This window comes from Nothoprocta perdicaria, unplaced genomic scaffold (assembly GCF_003342845.1).
Source record: "Nothoprocta perdicaria isolate Ctin4 unplaced genomic scaffold, notPer1 scaffold_0, whole genome shotgun sequence".
Taxonomy (NCBI): domain Eukaryota; kingdom Metazoa; phylum Chordata; class Aves; order Tinamiformes; family Tinamidae; genus Nothoprocta; species Nothoprocta perdicaria.
This window is the reverse complement of record NW_020454092.1, coordinates 8,809,696-8,830,588: the sequence shown is the minus strand read 5'-3', so window position 1 is coordinate 8,830,588 and position 20,893 is coordinate 8,809,696. Positions and strand designations below refer to the sequence as shown.

At 45.0% G+C, this 20,893-nt stretch overlaps 1 protein-coding gene across 1 annotated transcript in view; it reads right to left on the bottom strand.

The window, feature by feature from the left end:
* The window catches only part of GLI2 (GLI family zinc finger 2), a 164,515-nt gene that overhangs the window by 120,453 nt on the left and 23,169 nt on the right, over positions 1 to 20,893 (bottom strand). The window contains exon 2 of the mRNA XM_026036138.1: positions 12,237 to 12,399. Coding sequence (XP_025891923.1) covers positions 12,237 to 12,369 — 133 coding nt within the window. The 5' untranslated portion in view covers positions 12,370 to 12,399. The remainder of the gene's footprint in view (positions 1 to 12,236; positions 12,400 to 20,893) is intronic.

Genomic DNA, 20,893 nt, shown 5'->3' with positions numbered 1-20,893 from the left:
TTGAAAATCCTTACGGGCACAAACAGATTTTTGAAAACATGTACTTCAACCACCTCAGCAAATTGTTTCTCCAGGTCGCTGGTGTTACAAGCCCCGAGCTTTTTTGAGAGCAAGGAAGCTGCCCCCATCTCCTGTGTCCCTTCTTTAAGGGCTGTTTGCTGTCTTAAAACAGCACGGACATCTGTATTGGACTGAATGCACTCTAGTTCTTTTATATAGGTTTAGACATATAATCTGATCGCGACCACAGACAGTTTTACTGGTGTGATTTACACAAAGCCTTGCAGGGGTTCACAATTGGGGTTYGTTTGTTTTTGTTTTGTTTTTAACCCTTCCTTCTCTCTGGTAAGGACACGTGTTTCACTTGCCTGCCTGACCAAGCCAGCACTTTCGTGTCCCGAGGCCTAGGTAACAATCCAGGCAGCTCTGCATGGAGCTGGGCGAGAAGCCACTCAGGGGGCCAGCACGTCAGCACCTGCAATCTGCTTTCGTACAGCATGTTCCAACCTAGGATCTGTATTAGTAACTTCAGTTGTGCATCCTGCAGGTAYTAAATACCAGCTTCCCAGGAGAACTTGTTACATCCTCACGCTTGATAGGGTGAATGCAAGTGAAGGCCTCTCTTGCATCTGCTGCCTCAAGAGGCTAGTGAAGCCCATCTGAAACACACCAAGGCCCCAGACTTGTCACTGCTGTGGCAATTTCCTGAATGAAAATCTTGCCTGTGTCATTTCATCTGCCTTCTATCTCATTACGTGGCCAGAATGTGCCATGCCCCTACAAAGGCAGGTCAGTGAGGGACTCGGAAACTAATTCCTAGAACTTGCCTTAAGGAATTACTGCCTAGGTGAGCATCGTGTTTTGGAGTAACGGTGACAAAGTCCCATAGTCTTGGCCTGTTGCTGGCATACAGAGAGTTAATTTTGCACAGGGCTGTGACCTTAAGGAACACATTCAACAGAAAACCAGCTGTCTCAGCTTGGTAACCCCATCCTCACAGCTATCACAGACCTTTTTTTCTGGCTTTCCTGTCTCATTTGACAGAAAACCTGCTGTTACAGTCCTGCTCCRGACAATTCTGGCCAACAGCCTTTCAAAGGCCGTCCCATCCTGCTGCAGGATTCAGCCTTCCTCCCGCAACCCTGCTCCAGGCCACCTCTGTCTCCACATAAATCATCTCCTCTGAGTAAGAGACCTTTGACCATGACCCACCATGGTTTCCATCAAGAATTTTAAACTTCTCTTTGCTGCTCTGAGACTGAAACTTTGCTGATACCTTGCATGTCTTATCTGGCCTGGTAATAGATTTTCCAGTCTTTAAAGCAGAAATCATGTCCTCCCTAGTTGTGGATTCAGGTAGCCTTAAGCAAAGGCTGCTGATAGTGCCTCATGCTGCATTTAGGAGGCAAGACATTGTCTTTACATCACCTGTTCCCTGGAAAACACTTTTCCAAGTAGCCTGTAGGCCTCTTACCAAACAGCTGGTGGCGGCGTGCCCATCTCTGCAGCTCTTCAAGTCATCATGGTTCACCGTGCCAGGAGGCCAGCTGCAAACGCTGGGCTTGCCCTTCACCTCCTGCAGGAGCATCTCAYTGAAACAGATTCCTTCTTCGTGACACTGCTGCATTCAAGAGCCTTTTCTGCTCCCATACCAGCTTCCATACATCTACAAATTTGCATCATGTCTAGGCACTGCTTGGACCACCAGCCCCGAACCTGACAAAAACACATGGTTAAGGGAAACAAATACAGAAGGACATTTCTATTCTGCAAGTCTTACAGCTCCTTGGATTTAGCTACTGGAAGGTTGGGAGTTGGAAAGGAATAATCTTTCACTTGAGTCACAGCAAAGAGGAATAAACAAACCCATCTTTACAAGAGACTCTGCAGATACCAGCAGCGAGGAAAGACCCTTTGGGCTGATACTTAGAACAAGCTTATTTCTATCCCCGCTSAAGTGCTACAGAGGTTAAAGACCTGCTACAACCTGCCATAAAAGGCAAAAACCACATTAATAGGAAGTGTGCTTCCCTCCCCCATTCCAAATGTATTTTTTATGAGTAAACATTTCTGTATTAAGACTTAGTGTCTTCAAAGATCTCTTTTATGTCCCAAAGGTAACCATTTAAGTGATCTTATAACAGCCGTTACTTATTTTTACAATGGGCAATGCACATGAACTCAGTGTCTGAGACTTTCATTTTGCTATATATTTTTCAGTAACCACATATAAATCCAGCCTGTTTCAAGTGTCAGTGACTCTATATGGGCAAACGATAGCCTTGGATCTTATTTCAGCTACTAAAACACTGATTTGAGTGGTCTTAAAAGAAGCACTGCTTAACGCAAAACTTTTTTCCCCCAACGTTTATGGTTGGCTCAAAGAAGTGATGCAGCTCAAAAAAAAAAAAAAAAGAAAAAGAAAAAGATGTAAATGTTTTTCACATATTGAGCCAAGCTCCTGTCTATTTTAAGCGTCACTGCTCCAGCCTGACATGCCAGACCTTGCTGTAAGGATGCTTTTAAGGCTGTCTTTATAACAGATAGTGACACTTGCACAGGAGTTTTCCAAAGGGAAAAAAATCACCCAGATCAAAGATCAACATCGGCTGCTCCTCCACGGCTGATGACAGCGCTAGAGTGCACACATGCACAGCAGCCTGGGGGACAAGAAGGCCAAAACCAAGGGTTTCCCCAAAGCTGTCATCCCAAGCCAGGGATTTTCTTCTTCCAAAATCCAGTCCCCAGACCAACAGCTCTCCCTAAAGTGATGTCAAGGCCATTAGCCTCACCTTAAGGGAGCAACAAAGGCTCTAATTACAAAGGACTTTGCTAAAGCTACCACCTTCCACATGGTTTGGGGGTGAAATCCCCATAGTTTTCATAAACTCATACAGGTCTGTCCAGAACTTCACCTGGATACTTGAAACCAAGGCGACCATTTGGTGAGCCTCACCCATAGACTGCACAGGTAGGACAGCCCCATAAACCAGAAAAAATTGCTCTTTCTTGTTGTAGCACAAAAGATTTACACAGCTACTAACAACACCACACTCTCTAACCAAGTTTACCAGATSAGGCTGCCTGAAAATCCTTCTTATTCCAGAATGCAGCATAACAACTTTGAATACAGCTGATCTTCCTCTGCGCCCTCAAACCTCTCTCCACTGAGGATACTGAAGATGTCTGTGTTATAAGAAATAAGCCTCACCTTCCTCAGTCCCACAAATCTGTTTTTCTGGGCCCCTTGGACTATAGCAGGTTGTCACTTCAGAAATGTGAACASTGTCACCCATGTAATACAGCCCTCAGAGGCAGGAGACCCTTGCAGGAGATGGGAATGGGGAGTGGGTACCCTCTACATGGTCCGACCTGCTCAGAGCTTCAGCGTGACTGACCAATGCCATAAATGTGCTAGCCCAATGCTCACTGAGGGGCCTTGAGGCCCAAASACCAACACAAGTTCATCACATAAATGGGGAAGTAAAGCAGCTTAACCCAAATCATGAAGGAAGTCTGGGGGTGAATCAGGAACTGAAACTAATTTTCCTCAGGCTCCAAAATCGGGTACCTTCACCCAAGGCACCTCTGGTAACCCAGTCAAGTTTCTACAACATGTAATTCTTTTCATTCAAGAGGGACATAGGAATCAATGCATAAAGTCCTCACCTCTGTATTTCTGTGGTTTTCATCACTGAATGCCTCAGAAAGAACATCACCAGCTCCAATTACAAGTTGGTATGAACGAAATTTAGCTTAACCTCAAGCCTGATGAAGGCAGCACTTCCCCGCAGGGCACAAAGCTGCAGTGGGGAGAACGCACAAGTGGCTCCTTGCTTGATTTCCCCTGTCACAGCTAATCCACATTACGGAGCGGCCACAAAGCCCAAGCAGCCCCAGGTATAAAAACAGAGCAGAACGAGGTCCTCTTGACACAGCCCACACAGAGGAAAACGTTCACTTGGGGAAATCTAAACAGCACCCGGCACTTTGGATTCAGGGCCAGGAGTCCTGACGCTCTCAAACACTCCAGACCACGAGCGGTTCACCAGGTGCCCGAGCAGCTCTGCTCYGGTTCAAGCAATTAACAGAACATTAAACTATTGTTGAAGCAGCACAAAGGCTGCCAGGCTTATGGTCAGATAYCTCCTTGCTGGATGGTTTTCAGGAATGCTCAACACTGAACTTTTATATCAATAGAGCTGAAGTTATCAAAACACCAACGCTAACTGTTTACTTAGAGATGCATCTGTTGCAAGCTGTGCTTTTTCTGAAAATCTGTCAGATATCTGTCGGATGGACCCGATCCACACAAGAGAAGAGTGAAGCTTTCTGGTCCAAACAGCACTATTCAATCCCTGCAGATGCTGCTGTATTTTGAAGATCAGACATTAGTGGCAGTTCATACAAAGATGTTGTTTGCATTATTTCCATCCTTATTTACAATTTACTTGAAATTGGAGGCAAGTATTTTCCCTAAAATAAAGTTCTAAAAGTAGCYGAGATTCCAAGAGAAGGAACCCCAAGGAATTCTCTAACAAGCTGTAGAAAACACAGAAAGGATTTCAGACGTGCTTGTGTTCATATGGGTCACATAATTTTTTTCTTTGCCTGATTTCAACCCAAGAGAACTCAAAGAGCTGCAGAACATCTAATGCAGGTTGCTTTGAACCACATGTAAACTCAAGAATACAACAAAATCCTAAACCAAACAGCATATAAAGAGAACATATGCACTTTATTCCTCCACTGAAAGAGCCAAAGTTAAACTCTTGGCTTGAGGTTTATTCTCTGCAGCTATTGTTAAGATCAGAGAATATGCTCTGCCAAACTTGGACTCCACTCCGAACTCAGAGGATCTTGATTTATTTCAGAAGTTAAGGTTCCTGCTAWTGCAGTTGCAGCTCGGTTCAGGAAAAAAATATTGTTCTTTGTAGCAAAACCGCGCCCAGTTATGAGCCTGCTGTGRGAGGCACTGGGTAAAGGCACTAGCTAAACTCAGTAAAGTGCCCTTGGTGCTAGTGAACATTTTCATACTGAACACAACCAAAAGGWGCAGCACTGACCACTACAGCATGGCACTAAAGGCACTGCAGTGTACAAATAGCACGTTCAGCTTCTCTGAAGACAAAAAATCCTCCATTTTGCAGACAGACATGAGGAGAATTTGATTCATGCACCCATATTTACAAGGTATATTAGCAAGAGCGGTAGGACTTCCCAACAGATAMGGGAATCCCAGCTACCCAAGCTCTGTAGACCACCACGTGCAGGCCACTTAAACACTTTTAAAGTCACTGAGATGGCACTGAATATCTGTCCGAACAGCCAAAACCCTCAGGGCCACTTCRGCCTTGGAAAATCCCTCCCTACTCCTCCACTTCCCCTCTGGAGAGGGACATCTCCCCGTTTTTACCAGGGCACTTAGATGAGCAGAGAAGCACAAGACACTGAAGCAGTCAGACCCCATGGGGATGACCCAAGTGRGAAGAGAGCTCACGGGCTCCAGGCTCCCAGAACCCACCAGACACCACAGTTCACGAGTGCTTCAGACAAAAGAAATAAAACCAGCGCAGAGGAATGGTGAGAAACACCCTGTCCTCCTCAGCCTGCGCACTGCCCTCRTCATCACATGAAACTGTGAGAACAGCCTGCCTCGTTTCACGGGCTGCAGTTTGAGGAGGAGGAGGAGAGCGTGCCAAGTCCTCCCTTGGCTCCGAGGTGTGTGGCTGCCTTCTCAAGGCCCCATAGAAATTCTTTAAGAAGTGCCGGGAATACAAGTCTCATTTCTTGGTGCTGGTATTGGATGCACAGCGTTTTTAAGGCCATTTTTCTCTGCCACTYGCCTGACCTCGGGAGCAGCCCCACTGCTCCTCAGAGGCAGCTGTGGAGCACTCTGCCAAACCCTATCAATTATTTAGCGTCAAAAGGAAGACTTAATCTGTGTGATAAAAGAATGGATTTTATCTAAAGGCTTGTTCTCCTTAAAGTGATTTACACAACTGCCCTCTCTAGTTGCTTCCCGTAATGTAATTATTTACTTTTGCATTAATAACCTTCCTCCACTTGGGTTATTTTTAGGAGCCTTTTGCAGCCCTTAGGATTTGCTAGTTCTCCTCTTCTCTCTAGTGGAGATTTAAACTGCCCAGCTCCGAGAGGACTGCTACACCACTGGCTGTGTTAATGCTGGTGTAAAGCTGGAGCAGCTGCGGGGACRTGACCCGCCCCCATGTGCATTTACACCGGGCCTCTGGTTTGACTCCGGCTTCACAATCTGTGGGGYGAGACTCCAGCTCCGCCTCTCACACTGCTTGGCTCATTCCAGGGTGATGGGCACAAACGGAGAGCTCTTAGACATTAACCCTCTCCACGTGGTTCCTCGCTTTAATGTCATTCTTGACACAATTCTGGCCAAGTCGCAAAGACTGGGATTTGCTCCCTAGCATTAAGCACCTTAGATCAAACATGAGGGCCCAGGCAAAATAGAGCAGGTGTCTCCAAAATGCAGTTTTCTCTACCCTAAACCTTACATTTAGGTGGCCAACCTCAAACAAGTCCCATTCCTAGTCCCTCCCCAACCCTAGCTGTCTTTGAAAAAACTGAATCAATCCTTTCTTCCCTTCGGAGGATTATGAGGGAAAGTGCTCACAGGACTGCAGCAGGTTCAAGTGCCAGAATTAAGGGACCATATTTAGAGAATTAATCCAGAAAAGCTACGAAAATACTTGGATTTTCTTCTAAAAAGCTGACCTAGTGGCTAGCGGCTAAAGACATAAACAAGGGGAATATGCTGGCAGCACCAAAGAGACAGTTGACGAAAGCAGCACCATAAATAAAATGCATCACCACTGGATTTTCTTATTTGGCTATAAATGGCAGGCCCACAAACGGGTAAGTTTAGCACTGGTTATAAACCTTATATTTAGGTGCCCTCTGAGAGGTACCTTACTGAGGTCAAACTAGCTCACGGGGAAAGAGAACATACCAGTACTTGGCAGAGCAAACTTCTGCAGCTTGCAAATAGAAGAGTACAAGCTATTATTGGTAGGACTGTTATTAATGATAATTCAGCCCAGGAAAATTGCCTTGTTTAAAGCTGGCAGAAGTGTTCAGGGAAGAGATATGACCCTTGCTTACCAGGATTCTTATGCCAGTGTTGCACTAAAACCCTACCCAAGGTAGGGGCTACTRAGCCGTAAGCAGTAGGTAAAATAGACAGGGACAGGCAGGAGAATTTCACAGTCTAAATTACAGGATTTGCCCATCATTCTGTTTTACCAGGTGTCCCCTTCCCTTCTAAGGGAAACCAGATTTTCCTTTTAACCAGGTATCTCCATTTTAAGACGTATTCATCAAAGCGGTACAAGGCAGARAAGGTGAGAACGTCCTTGTACTGCTCACATCCCCTTTCCTGGAAAGTGTGAACTGGATGAAAAACATTCATTGGAGAAGATCCCAGCCCCTTCAGGGTGGACTGAGAAGCTAACTTAATAGGGGCTGTTCTCCCACTTTGTCAAARGCTCAGGCCACACCAACTATATATTTTTCCAGCTCCCTGAGGCCTGCCGGGGGGCTGGCATTTCCTTCTCCTCATTTCCATAGCCTTCCCATAATCCAGCCCGGAGAGCAGCTGWACGCGATGCCCGGAGCGCGACGGGAGGTGCTCCCTGCCCCTCTCCTGTGCCTACCAAAGGGCTGAGTGTGCTGCTCCTACAGCTCCAAGTGCTCCCACCAGCCCATAAATCAAGTGGCCCAACTCCAGGGCCACCTCCGGCCCGCTGCGGAGGAGCCCAGCGCCCTGCCCACGAGGCACGCACGGGCCGGAGAGCTGCTCTTCATCAAGTGAAACCTTGAGATCAGAGCAGAGCCGCAGCGGAGTGGAAACCAGTCTCCTAGTGGCTCTGCAGCTTGGTTTTGCCATGTTTACACCAAATGACTTGTTGAACTTCATTATATACAAAGTATTTCCATAGATCAGAGGCAGGGAGACCTGTGCAGCTAACATAAAATAAATTACCACCCCGTGATAAATGGTTCTATTAGCAATCCAGATTGTTAAACTCAGATACAACAGGATGAAGGGAGCACTGCCCCATTCATTCTCCCTGCGGCAGATACTGAGTTGTAAATAGGTTATTTTGTGTGTAAATAACACATTAAAACTCAGCATTAGCCGTGTCTTTTGATAGAGAGGAAATTGTTCCAAATAAATAATCCCGGACAGGAATGTAAAATAAGCCAGATTTAATAGTGCATGCCTGCTGCAGCCGTGTTAAACATGACTAAAATGATAAACCCCAGAATATACTAATAGTAAACTATGCTCTGACATCAAAGTAATGAGGCTGTATTTTTACCCAGCTTTAGAAATGCTAAAATTAGTCTTGACAGAGCCAGACATCAGAAAAATGTTTCAAACATAAACACCATCAATTTAGGAACGTGGTGTTTGTGTCATGCGGAGGGCGGAGAGCGAAGGGTGCATTTTGGGTCCTGCTCAAATCAGGCAGTTAGCATTTAGAAGAACTGGTATTTCCTTTCTATTATGAGGTGAGAAACCCTTCTTCCTAAGTATCTTGGTGGCTGCACRAGATGCCCATTCCCATTCCTCCTCYGGCCGCCTCTTCCTCGTGCCTGCTGACCCGAGGGGGAACCACAGGGCGAGCCTGCGGGCCCAAATTAGCTCTCACATGTGCTGCTGTTCTCCCAAGCCTCTTATCCCAGCAAAGCAATGAGCACTTTTGCACTCAGACAACCCAGAAACACTTTTTCTTCTAAACTTGAAGTATTTGGAGTTGCTTTTTCAAAACTAGAGGCATTGAAAGTGGGGGAGTTTTGCAGATCTGGCTGTCTAGAGCTCTTAAATATTGTCATTAAACCCGGCTTCCATCTTTGTCACACATACACCTATTGAAACAGAAAAAAAAAAAGGAACTTTGACTCCCTAGCCAGCATGATTTATGGAAAAATGGAAAATTAGGAGACACTTCCCTGATGTCACTTTTGCAAGGCCAATTTCRGAATATCTGATCAATGAGCTACTATAAAAAAAAGTGTCAGAAGATCTCTAAAATGGCAGCTTAGAAGGCTAAAAATACAAGATACAGATCATTAACACAGCAGAACTCGTCTCCACTGACAACATCAACAATACCAATGTCTTTTCCTACAGCCATCACTTAATTAGTTCAAGGCTGCAAACATTTGGGACAAATATTCAAAGCATGGGAAATAGAAACGGAGGTCGGACAAGTTATAACACAAATGATATACTGGAAATACTGTTCTTCAATTACTTGAATAWTATTCAGTTTATTGCTTCAGTTACATTAATTATAAATAAACCCTCGTGAATCTATTCATTTTGGTGAAGAAAAAGTCCCTACCATGATAGAAACATGCTATGTTGGCACTCATCTGTGTGACTCAGGAGAATAAAAGAGCAGAAATGTGTTGCAAATTATGTTTGTTTGGCTCTGGAGAGCAGCTCGGTGATGCACAGCGTTAGCTGAGCCTTGCTGCCACTTTCTCACATACTAGCACAAAGAGTAAAACCTCCACAATAAATAAAAGCCAGAGTTTGTGTTGGATGAGCATAAAGACATGCTCATATGGCCTCAAAGCAGGGTGGGAAGCTTAGAGGCCTTTAAAGCTTGTCTGTCGCTGTTGCCCTCCCAGAATTTAACAACCTAATTAATCTCCATGCCTCATTTGCTTTCTTCTGTAAGACTATGAGCATAAATATGTATATTTCTAGCCTGTTATGAGCAATTACACTAGTTTAGTGAAGCAAATATGTTATATTAGTATGAAAACTATGCAAGTAGAGCCTAGCCACTACCCGGCCTTGTTGTTATCTGCTGAAGTGCATCAGATAATTAGCTGATCTTACAAAAAGACTACATTAATCTTGTTTCCACTCACACAGATGCTCTGTTTGAACAGCATGTATAACTTCCACACAAAGTGAGAGAGATAAAAATAAGAAAGACTTTCAAACTTTAGGAACATGTGCATTATCTGCAAAGTTTGGAGGGCCTGAATCAGATCTCAAGCTTCCTTTGCTGGTGACCATTTTAGATCGTCTATTAGCACTTCTCTTCCCAGCACGATATAGATTTTGCTCTTTACATCTCATTACACAATGCTTTCATCATGTTTCTCCTGACATCTTCAAACAATCCCTGCACTTACTTCCCCACTTCCTCTTAATATAGAGAGRAATATTGAGCCTGTAAATCATTGTTTCAAAAGGCAACAGCACTGCTAATGTGGTAAGTAATGCTGGAGGCTTAAAAAACAGTCAAGTCTCCCGTCATGCCAACAGGCCACTGGACACTGCATGTTGGGGCAGGAGAGGGAGGATCCTGACTTCTGCTGCACCTCTGGAATTGCAGTGACCGTTTCCTTGCTGGAGGTGCTCCAGAAGCCAATGCCCCGTCAGGAGAAGGGACTTGGTCTCAGTTTACCTGTGTTTTGAATTTGAGCATATGCTTCAACTTCCCTGGCACCAATCAGTCCTTTGACCCAACCAGTCTCTCACTTGGTGTTGCAGCTGGGATGCCTCAGTGGCTTCCACAGCCTTCTGCTGCTTTAATGGAGATGRAAATCTGCATGGAGATGGCAAACTTCTGCGTGTGGTCACCTCTGCCTTTCCCCAGCCTCTTCAGTTGAACAAGCCTTCTTTTTCTGCCAATTTGCACGTTACTCACACCAAGGAAGGTAGCTCAAACCCATTTAGTAGTTTGAAGCTGTSTCTCTCAAGCAACCCTATCTTGCAGGTTCTCTAGAGCACAGTAGGTTTTTTTCTTTTTAAGAAAATGCTTTCCTTTGGTTAACAAAGTTCAAARACACAAATAGATTGATAAATTATAATTCCTTATTCCATATACTCTAATCTTTCAAAATTTCAACAAGAAAATGGTAACTAATGCCTTGGAAAGAAAGGATAGGGGAAGCTGATTTAAGTAATTTGGGCCAGAAGCAATCATCCCAACTCCGCCAACAGAACACTCAACTCGCTGAGCTGTRTGACTAGCAGAGAAGCCCACAGAAGAATTGTGCTGCTTTCCTGGGTTGATGAGAAATTACCACACACTTAAGGGAGGGGAGGAGAAGGATTAATTTTGAGGTAAGAGTCTAACTACCAATAAGGTATATTTTAAAGAGAAGAAAAGGCTGCCTGCAAAGTTTACACAGCTGGGACGCCTCTCGTCATACCCAAACTGCTGAGGTCCCTGCCCCGTGCAACAGCTGGAGCTGCTTGAAGGTGCTGCACCAAGGGCAGGGCTTCTCCTTGGAGACCCACCAGCCCTCGTGAGTCAGGGAGGGATGTTTCCYGGAGCTATATTTTGCCTGCTCCACCTATCCAGACCAGAAGTGTTCCTTGGCACATAGAGGGGCTGTGGTGACASATGGACACCCACCGAGGCTGTCCTGCCTGTCCCAGGCCCTCCCAACGAGGTGGGGAGCAGCCAGGAGAACCTCCACGTCCCCCACACGTCAGTGTCAGCTTGTGCCAAAAATGACCCTGCTGAGGCCCACAAAAGCTTCCCTACTGACTTCAATATTGACTTCAACACCAGCCAAATCCTTTCTGAAAACATTAACCTAAAGAAAAAAGTCAAGATCTGCGCTACTTCTGATGCAGCAGGCACAGTGCAACAACTCAGGGCAAACAGGATTGGTTTTATTTATGCAAACCCTCTTACAAGGGGCTTAGACCAGTGCAGGCTCCTCGCTAACCGTGAAATGCCAGCAGCAGTGAAAGCTGTTTAGCCAGTTAACAGGATCCCAGGCACCACACGACACCTCCTCTTCCCCCACCACGGCAGCAGCAACTTCACTTAGCTGCAGCCGGCCTCATCAGTGACATTTTAATTCCTCTGTGGAGGAGCGATACGTGGCATGTATCGCACAAAGCCCGTCTGCCGGCGGTTAGCAGTGACTGATTGTCTCAACTCTCTGATGACTACGTCTAATTCAGCAGCAATTTAGCTCCGGCGGCAGCTCGCTGTCCTCTCCCCACCCGGGCCCACGTTTGGTCRGAGCGATGATGCCTCTCGTGGTACGGGAACGTCTGGATGCAGCTTACAGCTCCTGTGACCTTCGGAGGCCAAGAACCCCTATAAACTCAGCGTGTTCACAGGAGGACAGATGCCACCATACTTGTTAAAGTCTAACAGTCTAATGAAAAACACCCCTGCTGTTTTCAAAGTGTGGAAAACATAAAGTACCTCCTTGTGCAACTGCTGCTCCTGTAGCTGCTAAAGGAATGGGTTTCTTCCCCGTCTCCACAAAGCCATTCCCTTCCAGAACTGCACCTTTCCCTTCTTTTTTCCCAGCAGTGGTCGAAGCAGAAGTTTCCATCTTAGATGTGCATCTTCCAGCTCAGCAACCCTACAAGACATAAAACCAAATTCTGGTCACTAATAAAGCAAGCAAAATCAGGGCTCTGAAGAAGCAGCCAGCAGTTCACAGCACTGCTCTTTTACAAGAGASAAGTTACAAGAAGTAACTTGTGAGCTGCAAAGAACATCTAAGTTCTGAACCCTCACAACAGTCATTATAGGAGTTGCAAGCAGGAACATCAAAACCCCAAAAGGGAATTTTGCATATTTGCAGATCYCAGTAATTTCAGGTAGCTGAAGTATCAGAATCAAAATACTTGTTCTTTCTCTTAAAGTTGGGCTGATTGAGCTGTTCCAAAGGAGTTTCTCTGATTAAAGGACAGGTGAGTTTCCAAAACTTAGCATTCAAATTGATTTGTCCACCCATGCCCATCATAACAATCAACTGAGTCAGCTAAAATCTTACAAAGTAACTTAGGAAAAAAAAAATCAGGTTGATTTTTCTTTTCCTCATAGTTGGTGGTCATTCTATACACCGGGGCTGACCCTACATGCTGACCATAACTTTTCCATGTTGTTTATGAACACACCACARCAGACATCCCAGAGTCCTTTCAGCTCTCACTCATACAGACTAACATCCACAGATCCTCTTTCCCAACAAACTTCTTTCCTGATCAGTCATATCTGAAAAACATTCATTGCTTTAGCTGTGCTAGGGAGGGCAAATTAAGTGCCAGGGAAAACTCTACAAAACAGGMTATCAAAGCACAAACCCAAGTTTTTCTTTAAACTTAAATCCATGGAAAATATTGGCTCCCAAGCCTTTTGTTACTTGAAACGTTTMGTGCATCTCAAACTTATTTTGTCTCCCAAACCCAATTATGTGCATCTAAAATTTCACAGAGCAAGTTTCTATTAAATGAGACGCTTCGTTCCTGACCGTAAATAACTTTCATTCCCCCACTTAAAATTGATTTACTCCAAATGTCTCCGAGTCCAATTTTCACAGAACCTCCACATGGTAACCCAGTTCTGCCGTCCGCAGGCTGGTCTTGAGAAATCTCCCACCTAATTCCTCCTTTGCCCTCTACCCTTACTAGATATCTAAATTTCTGGCTTCTGAAATACTCTGGAGTACAACCACCAAAGCAAGAGATGAAACCATCCAATTGGTGCGTCTAGAGGATCAACCATACACAAAAATAAGCCTCGGAGGGTAAATTCCCGCCCCTCGCCTGGTCCTTCCCGAGCTTCGCGCTTGGGTTGGGAGCCGGATGCTCCCCTGCCGCCGGGCGAGGCCGCCATCGAAGCGGCGCCATCTGCCTGAGGCGCCATCTGCCTGAGGCGCCGGCCCCAGGGCCCCGCCGGAGGGACCCGGCTTTGCGGACGTGTCCTCATCTGCTCAAAACCTGGCAGGACACGAGGCCTGCACTCGAAAGTCTGGCCTTGGTAGCCATGTGTTTACATTCGGAGTGAATTACGAATAAAAAAAGCAATTGTAATAAGTGGTTGTATTAAAAACAGGTAAACTCTTCTCAAATAGCGGATTAGATAAAAACGGACTCTAACGACTCCAATTTTGAGGGATTTAGGGTTTGGCGGCTGTAACACTTTCCACTTTGCGGAGGCGCCCGGTGGCAGAGCGGATGGGCCACGAGGCCGGGGCGGCGGCCACAGGCAAAGGCTCCTGTCCTTGGAGAGCTGCCACCTCCACYGGAGCCCCGGCGCCTCTGCCACAGCCTCCAGAAGGCTTCACCTCTCTCACGGGCGGCTCCACAGCCATTAAAGAGCAAACAGCACTTCACCAACTCGCAAAATGCTTGGAGATCCTCGGAGGCACGAGGCTACGGACGTATTTTTATTACCAGTATAAGAAGATATATTGATGGAAGCAGTCAATCCACACCGTCCAGGAGCACGGCGTTCATTTTTTAAGCAGTACATAGTTTGCCTTTTCTGCTCAATGCTAAACTTTTCGCTGCAGCTCCGCGCCACAGAGAATTTATAAATTCAATGACAGATTAATCTTAGCAGCGAGCCATTTGGCATGAAAAAGGGTTTCACAGGGAGCCTGCTTTTTCCTGTAAAGAGCATGCATTTAGGAGTGACTATACAGAGAAAGACCCTGTGCACTTATTCAAGCACAAGCCTCTGCCCTCCGTCATTACTCAGAATTAGAAACCCAAAATGGATTACTCAGATTGTTCCTAAGGTCTGTAGCTTTCTCTCCAGGAGGAGGGCTGGGTAATTGATTTTGACACTAATACCAGCACTATTCATATGTCCTGTAATATAATTCTGCAACGACACTAAAAAGGCAGCCATCTGAGAGCTGAACAAGGAAAGTGCTATATGATTTGCCCTAGACAACCCCAGCTATTTTAACAGCTGGGTTGTATATTAAGAGAGAGAAATCCCAACAGAATTAAAAACAACAAAGTCCCATTTGCCTTTGAGGGAAAACAAGAAGCCATAAACTTTCCTAATAAAACAATCCCTCCTGCTAAGTGCTTGAGGAATGGTCAGAMGAGCTGTCCCAAAACACCGCTGTCTTTTGGAGGACACCAGACTRGAAGTGACTGCCAGCATACTTGGGAATAAACAGATACTCAAGACCTATCCCCTGCACACCCTGTTCTTGAGTAGACACGATTTCCTTCTTGGGGGGGGGTTCTTTCACCAGGAAACCCCCTCTTCCTTCCCTAAACAGTGCAGAAAAAGATTTTCCCCCTCAAGCCTTTTTTTTGTGGAAGGAAGCAGCAGCTTTGACCACCTCTCCTTAAAGATTAAGGACCACAGCAGGAGTTGGCCTCTCTGATCCAAGGCAGACGCCAACCAGGACGCCCTGACACGGGTCTAATCCGCACAGGCCCTGTTACACTCACTGAAAGCCACCGCGGTGCCCAGGAGCTATGCTGCCCAGCACGACATCAGGAAGAGATTTCCAAAGGAGGCCTCCAGGAGCCCTTCTGCTTCTGTGACTATTTTGTGCTTCGGCAGGCACATGCCTATTTTCTCCTTTGTTTAAAATACATTCCTACCTGCCCACCTCATACGCAGCTCTGAGGAGTAACAGAAMGGTCCTGCCACCCACAACAGGACACAGTCAAGATGTGCCAGCTGCTGATGCCATCACCATGTCCACCGCAACGTGGCCATAAAGCCCATCTGCTTTTGGCTCCTGGAGCGAACGTGCAGAGTTGGGGTAACAGAGGGCAGCCTGTGCATGATCCTCATCACGTCTGACCCACAGTGAGGTACCYGAGCCACTCTGCCATATTGTTCCACATACTGATAAAACATTTGATGGCTTTTCCTGGCATGCCATTTAGCTAGAATAAACGAGACAGTCCCACCACTTCTCCTGCAGCAGACTTTTAAGCTGAAGGCTGCTACACAATCTGCTTATGATATTCACTATAAGCCAACTGTTTTGAACACTGGCTAAATTCAGTGGCTGCCGTGATCCTTTTCAGTCTCCCAGGGTCTGAGCCAAATTATGTTCTCAATTACAAGGAAGTAGCAGCAGTTAACCTGGTGAAGTCATGGGCTCTACACTAGAGCAGAACTTGACCCCCCTATTTTCTTTTGTATCAGCAGCAGCTTCAAATTACTCGAGAAAGTTTTTTCTGTACACATGCCACTAGTAAATGTAAGGACTATCCAAACACACTGTCTACTGCTGAAGGACCTACAAGTGTTTAYAGAATATTCTTCTAGGGTAAAAGCAGCATAAACATCAATTCAGAGTTAGACACTTCTGGGGTCCTCTTGGCACAAGGTTTCCAGCTTTGACATTTCTTAGGAACCACCTCCACGGACCAGTCTTACAGCACTATTTATGTATGGAAGTTAGGGCTGTATGCTCTGCCGTGCATAATGTACAGCAGTATCTCTCTGCTGCCCCTTTCCATGCTTGAGAAAGCTTCTGTGGTAGATTCCTATCTTCTGGAAGATGCTGTGGGGAGGGAGGAAAGTGCTGGAGATGACTCCATGCTGATGACAGCAGTGTAGGGAGGTCACTGAGCTGCTCGGGGCTCCTTCCCTCTCTCTAYTCCCTTCCCCAACTTCTGCTTCAAGAAGACTGAGCTGCTGAAGGGAAGAAGGAGGAGGATTTACTGGCTCTTGGCAAAAGAGGCAGAAAGACATCCACATTTGGACTAACTATTCATCTCTAAACTTAGGAATGGAATTGTCCAAGAAGCTGAAGGTTCCAGCTAATGCCAGAAGTTGCATAGCTCAAAGAAAAAAAAAATAAGAGGAAAAACTCACGAGAGTTGGCAACACCGCAATAGTTATACAGGTTCTGGAATGTACAAAGACTGAAATCAGAGAGTTACTATCTCTTTTGAACTTGAAAAACAACAAGTCTCTTCAAATCACTTTGTTAATTGGCTTTAAATTAGAGTTCTAAGTTTAATGAACAAATCTTTCGTGTACAGCATGAAACGGATACGCTTCTAGATTGATTTCCTGATCAACACCATCTGCTATTTCCATCTGGCAAAAGCAAACCAAAAGCATGAGAAAGAAGCCACTCTTGCCTTACCGGGAGGGGTCAAGGGGCACCCAGGACTGCCTRGAGCTCAGCTGCATTTTTCTGTAATGTGATAACTTCAGAATATCACCTGCAATCCATTCCAGAACATCAGGGGATGAACTCAACTCTGTCCAAGGAATTAAAAGGAGGAGGTACAGCATGGAAGTGTGACAGGAAGGAAGCACAAGGAAAGGAGGGGTGTCTGTTTTACAAGGGCCTCTGATAGAAGTGCCTTACAGCTCTGAAGGCAGTTGTCCAGGGTGCTCCATCACYCCCTGTAGCTGCAGTGATCAAGTGCAAGGGAACAAGCCACTTCCTCACRTGATGCCAGTCATTGCAAGTGTTCCAATGTGAGATAAACCTGGGAGTCCTAACTGTTTTCTCCCCTTATGCTGACTGTGCACTTACCTCAGACAGGGTTGGTGTGGTGATCAGAAGAACCAGAAGATCAGAAGAGTTGGTGGTGGGGATCAGAAATCATCAGCAACTGCAAGGTCTTTAGGCACTGAATTGCCTTCTCCAGAATCAGCGTTCACTGGATGTTCTTTGGAGGCTTTGTAGCAGGGACCAGACACTAAACAGGTCCCAGGCAACAAGGCCATGATTTAGTTGTCTGAATATAGACACCCAGKGCCCTGGGACCCAGGGAGCCAGCCAGGGTGGCAGAGCATCTTTAGGAGACTTGTGCCCCTCAGGACGGCAGCTAGAGGCCAGGCTGTCCTAGTGCTCTCCATGGCATGAGATGCCACCACTGAGACCACTGAACTGGAACATAAGTGGCTTTTCCTTCTCCTAAAGCTGTTTGCTTTCTGGGCTGGGCTTACTGGATAGGGCACAGGATTGAATTTAGGGACTCACACTGCACCCATTGTTTGGGTTTAGGCTGYTGATTTGGCGTTTTCCATGAGCACTAATCTTGTTTTAATGTTGCATCTTCCTTACAAATAAGACCAATTTATAAAGTATCAGATAAACTCAAATCATTTCCCCACTTCAAGTAGCTTTTCAAGTTAACAACCTTAGAACCTCGAACAAAAATTATCTTTCAGGTGCTGGGTTAAAAACAATTACAATCCAATCACCAAAACATGGGAGCAGACATAAAAGCTSCAAGCCAGACAGATTCGGCGTTTGTGTGTGCCGAGACACGCAGGCCGGGTAGGCGACTTGCCCTCCTCTCCCTCAGAACTTATCTTTGTTTCTGACTTGGAGAAGATGGAGGAGTGGGGGGGCTGGAGGGAAGAGCCTTTTGTGGGAGAACAGGAAAACAAAGTCATGCTTGTACTTTTTTCAAAGCCAGTCCTACGTGTCTTATCATGAGACATTTTTACTGTGCGAATTCCAACATGCGAGAAACCGTCCGAGATGATAATCAAGACACTCCTGCACTTGGACGTTGTGCTAACACGCTGCGAAAACATGGGAGGATGCCACAGGTAAACAAAAGTTGCTAAAAGTGATGCGTCACCATTAGAACTGGTCCCTGCATCTTTGCTGGGATGCTTCTGTTTGTTTTTCGTTTTAATGGAGAAGGAATTCTGTCAAAAGAGCTAAGTGTGCATTTTTGTTGTACAAGTAGTTTTCAGTCTCCTGCAATGGATTTCTTTTTGTGGGTGTTTTTACAAAAAAGGAAAAAAAGACAATTATGTGTGTGTATATATAACGAAAAAGTATAGTTTCAATTTTTAAAAGCATTTGCACGCTAGAATTAAAAGAAACTAACAAAATATGCCTTGATCAARTCTTCATTCTCCAATACAAGCAGAAACTGTTCAGAGCAAATAGCAAACTTCCCAGAGAAAACATCTGTGGTGCTGGCAGATGCACCAGGTTGGCTATCAAATGAACTCAATGTTTTGAGGCCAGCGTGGAGGAAAGGCAGTTAAACCATTTACAACAAAATTAAGATTCTGATTTCAGGTCAGTAATAATTAACCTATTGACTATTCAGCAGGTTTCCGASTAAGAGACAGCAAGAACATAAATGGTATACAAGCAGAACAGAAACTCTCATTCTTAACAGAGATCTTTTAAGCAGGTTCCACACAGTTGGTTAGAGCAGATTTGGGAGGTTTGGCTAGGAAAAAAAGAGCTGTCTTTAAATCAAACGGTTTTGAGAGCTTTTGAGAAGGCAGAAGAGAATGTTTTTTGGCTGCTGGTGACTGAAGGAGAATCCTTTCTGGGTTTAATTTCCCTGCTGCAGTACTTTGAGCACTTTCAACTCATGAATGAAACCCTGGATACAAACCACATGCAGTGAAGTTTAATGGGCTTGCTTTATATACGGGTGGGATGGGTAGTATTGTCTTGTAGTGACTAGTCCACCTAGATGACGTTTAAACAAGCTACAAAGCTTGGATTAGAAAATTCTCATTTAACTCAAAGAGCAAAAACCTTTGTTTTGAGAAATGAAAGATGAAGGATTGCTTCCTTGCAAAAATCCCTACAGCAACTGGCCTCTTTCAGAACATGTTTCATTACAAAGTTTTGGTTTATTTTTAAACATTCCAATTCACTATTGAATATTCCCTCCAGAGGCACACGTGTAAGTATGTGGAARAGAAAAGCCTGGGAAGGAAACAAGAATGTAATTAAAAACAAAAAAGCAACACTTCAATTGGCTCCTTTTCCCTCTMCTGAATACACACACCACACAAGCTGCTTATTCCACACTGGGTAGAAACCCATATTGTCTTTATAAGGCTACATTGCCAGCTGAAGACAGGATGGAGACCACATGAAATGGCTGGCAATTCACAGAGCACAGAACAGAGAATTGCTCCAGATGGGAACGGGAGAAAAGCTTGATAGGCTCATAGGAAACCTAGGGTTGGAAATTGGGGGACTTCTGGAGATCATCTAGTTCAGCCTCCCGCTCACAGATTGCTGGACGTCAATCACTGGCATCCGCAACACCAAAACCATTTAAATATCTGACAGACAATCTAATAAAACCAAGCTCAACAGGATATGCCCACGAACCACAACAGAGCTCAGTCTGCAAGGAAACCAAACACGCCAGTGAAGAAGATTCAAGACCGACCAACCTTGAGAGGAAATTTATACCAGCAAGAATGAAATGAATATTCTGAATGAAACAAGTAAGTAACAGGACAGAGTGCTCATTTCTTGAAGCTGCGACTCAAGTTTCACTATCTCATTTTTCAGCAGTGCAGGTCCATTTTCTACAGGATTAAAAAAAAAGACTGTACAACTTGGCTGTCATTTCAGTGAAAGGGAATAACTCTTTCAGGAGACAGGCTAAAGTATTCAGGAGGGTATTAAGCTAATGACAAAAGACAAGGGTGAAAATGAGCACTCATTTAGCCAGAAATCAAGATGTCAAGATTAAAATTAATCAAGCTACCAAGGGACTCCAAGAGAAGAGGTTCTTTAATTGTGTAGTCTCTAATGCTGTGAACCTGAGTAATAAACAAGAAGTAGAACAGCTCATTTAATACACAAATTAGTCCTGACCAGAACTGGCGAGTTTGGTGGAAACAGTCACGACTGGACAGTTACAATCATTTTGTGTATCGGGGACTGGGAATAAATACAGGGTGAGGAAGTATGTCAACAAATGACTGCAGACACAGTTAATAAAGATTATTCCTTTGTATTGGGGACCTGCTCTCTGTATCACTAGCTGGACGAGATGTAAAGACTATACATTTTAAAGTAACCACACAATAAAGGCCACACATCTGGAAAACAGTTGATTCAACTAATGACTGTTTTGAGTAGCACCAACTGAAGACAACTAAGTTTATGATGGGTATCATGGGCTGACAAGCACTGTTCAGGCTGCTGTATTAGAAGAACTAAAGCAATATGTGGTTGTCCAAGCAAAAATTGTGAGGTTTTAATTTCACTAATTCTGACTTGGCTACACTGGAATATTATACCCAGCTCTGGTGTCCACACTTCAGGAAGACTGAAAATTGCACATGGAAATAGTGCCATGAGAATAACGTCGGGGAGCTTAAARGAGAAAAGCTTG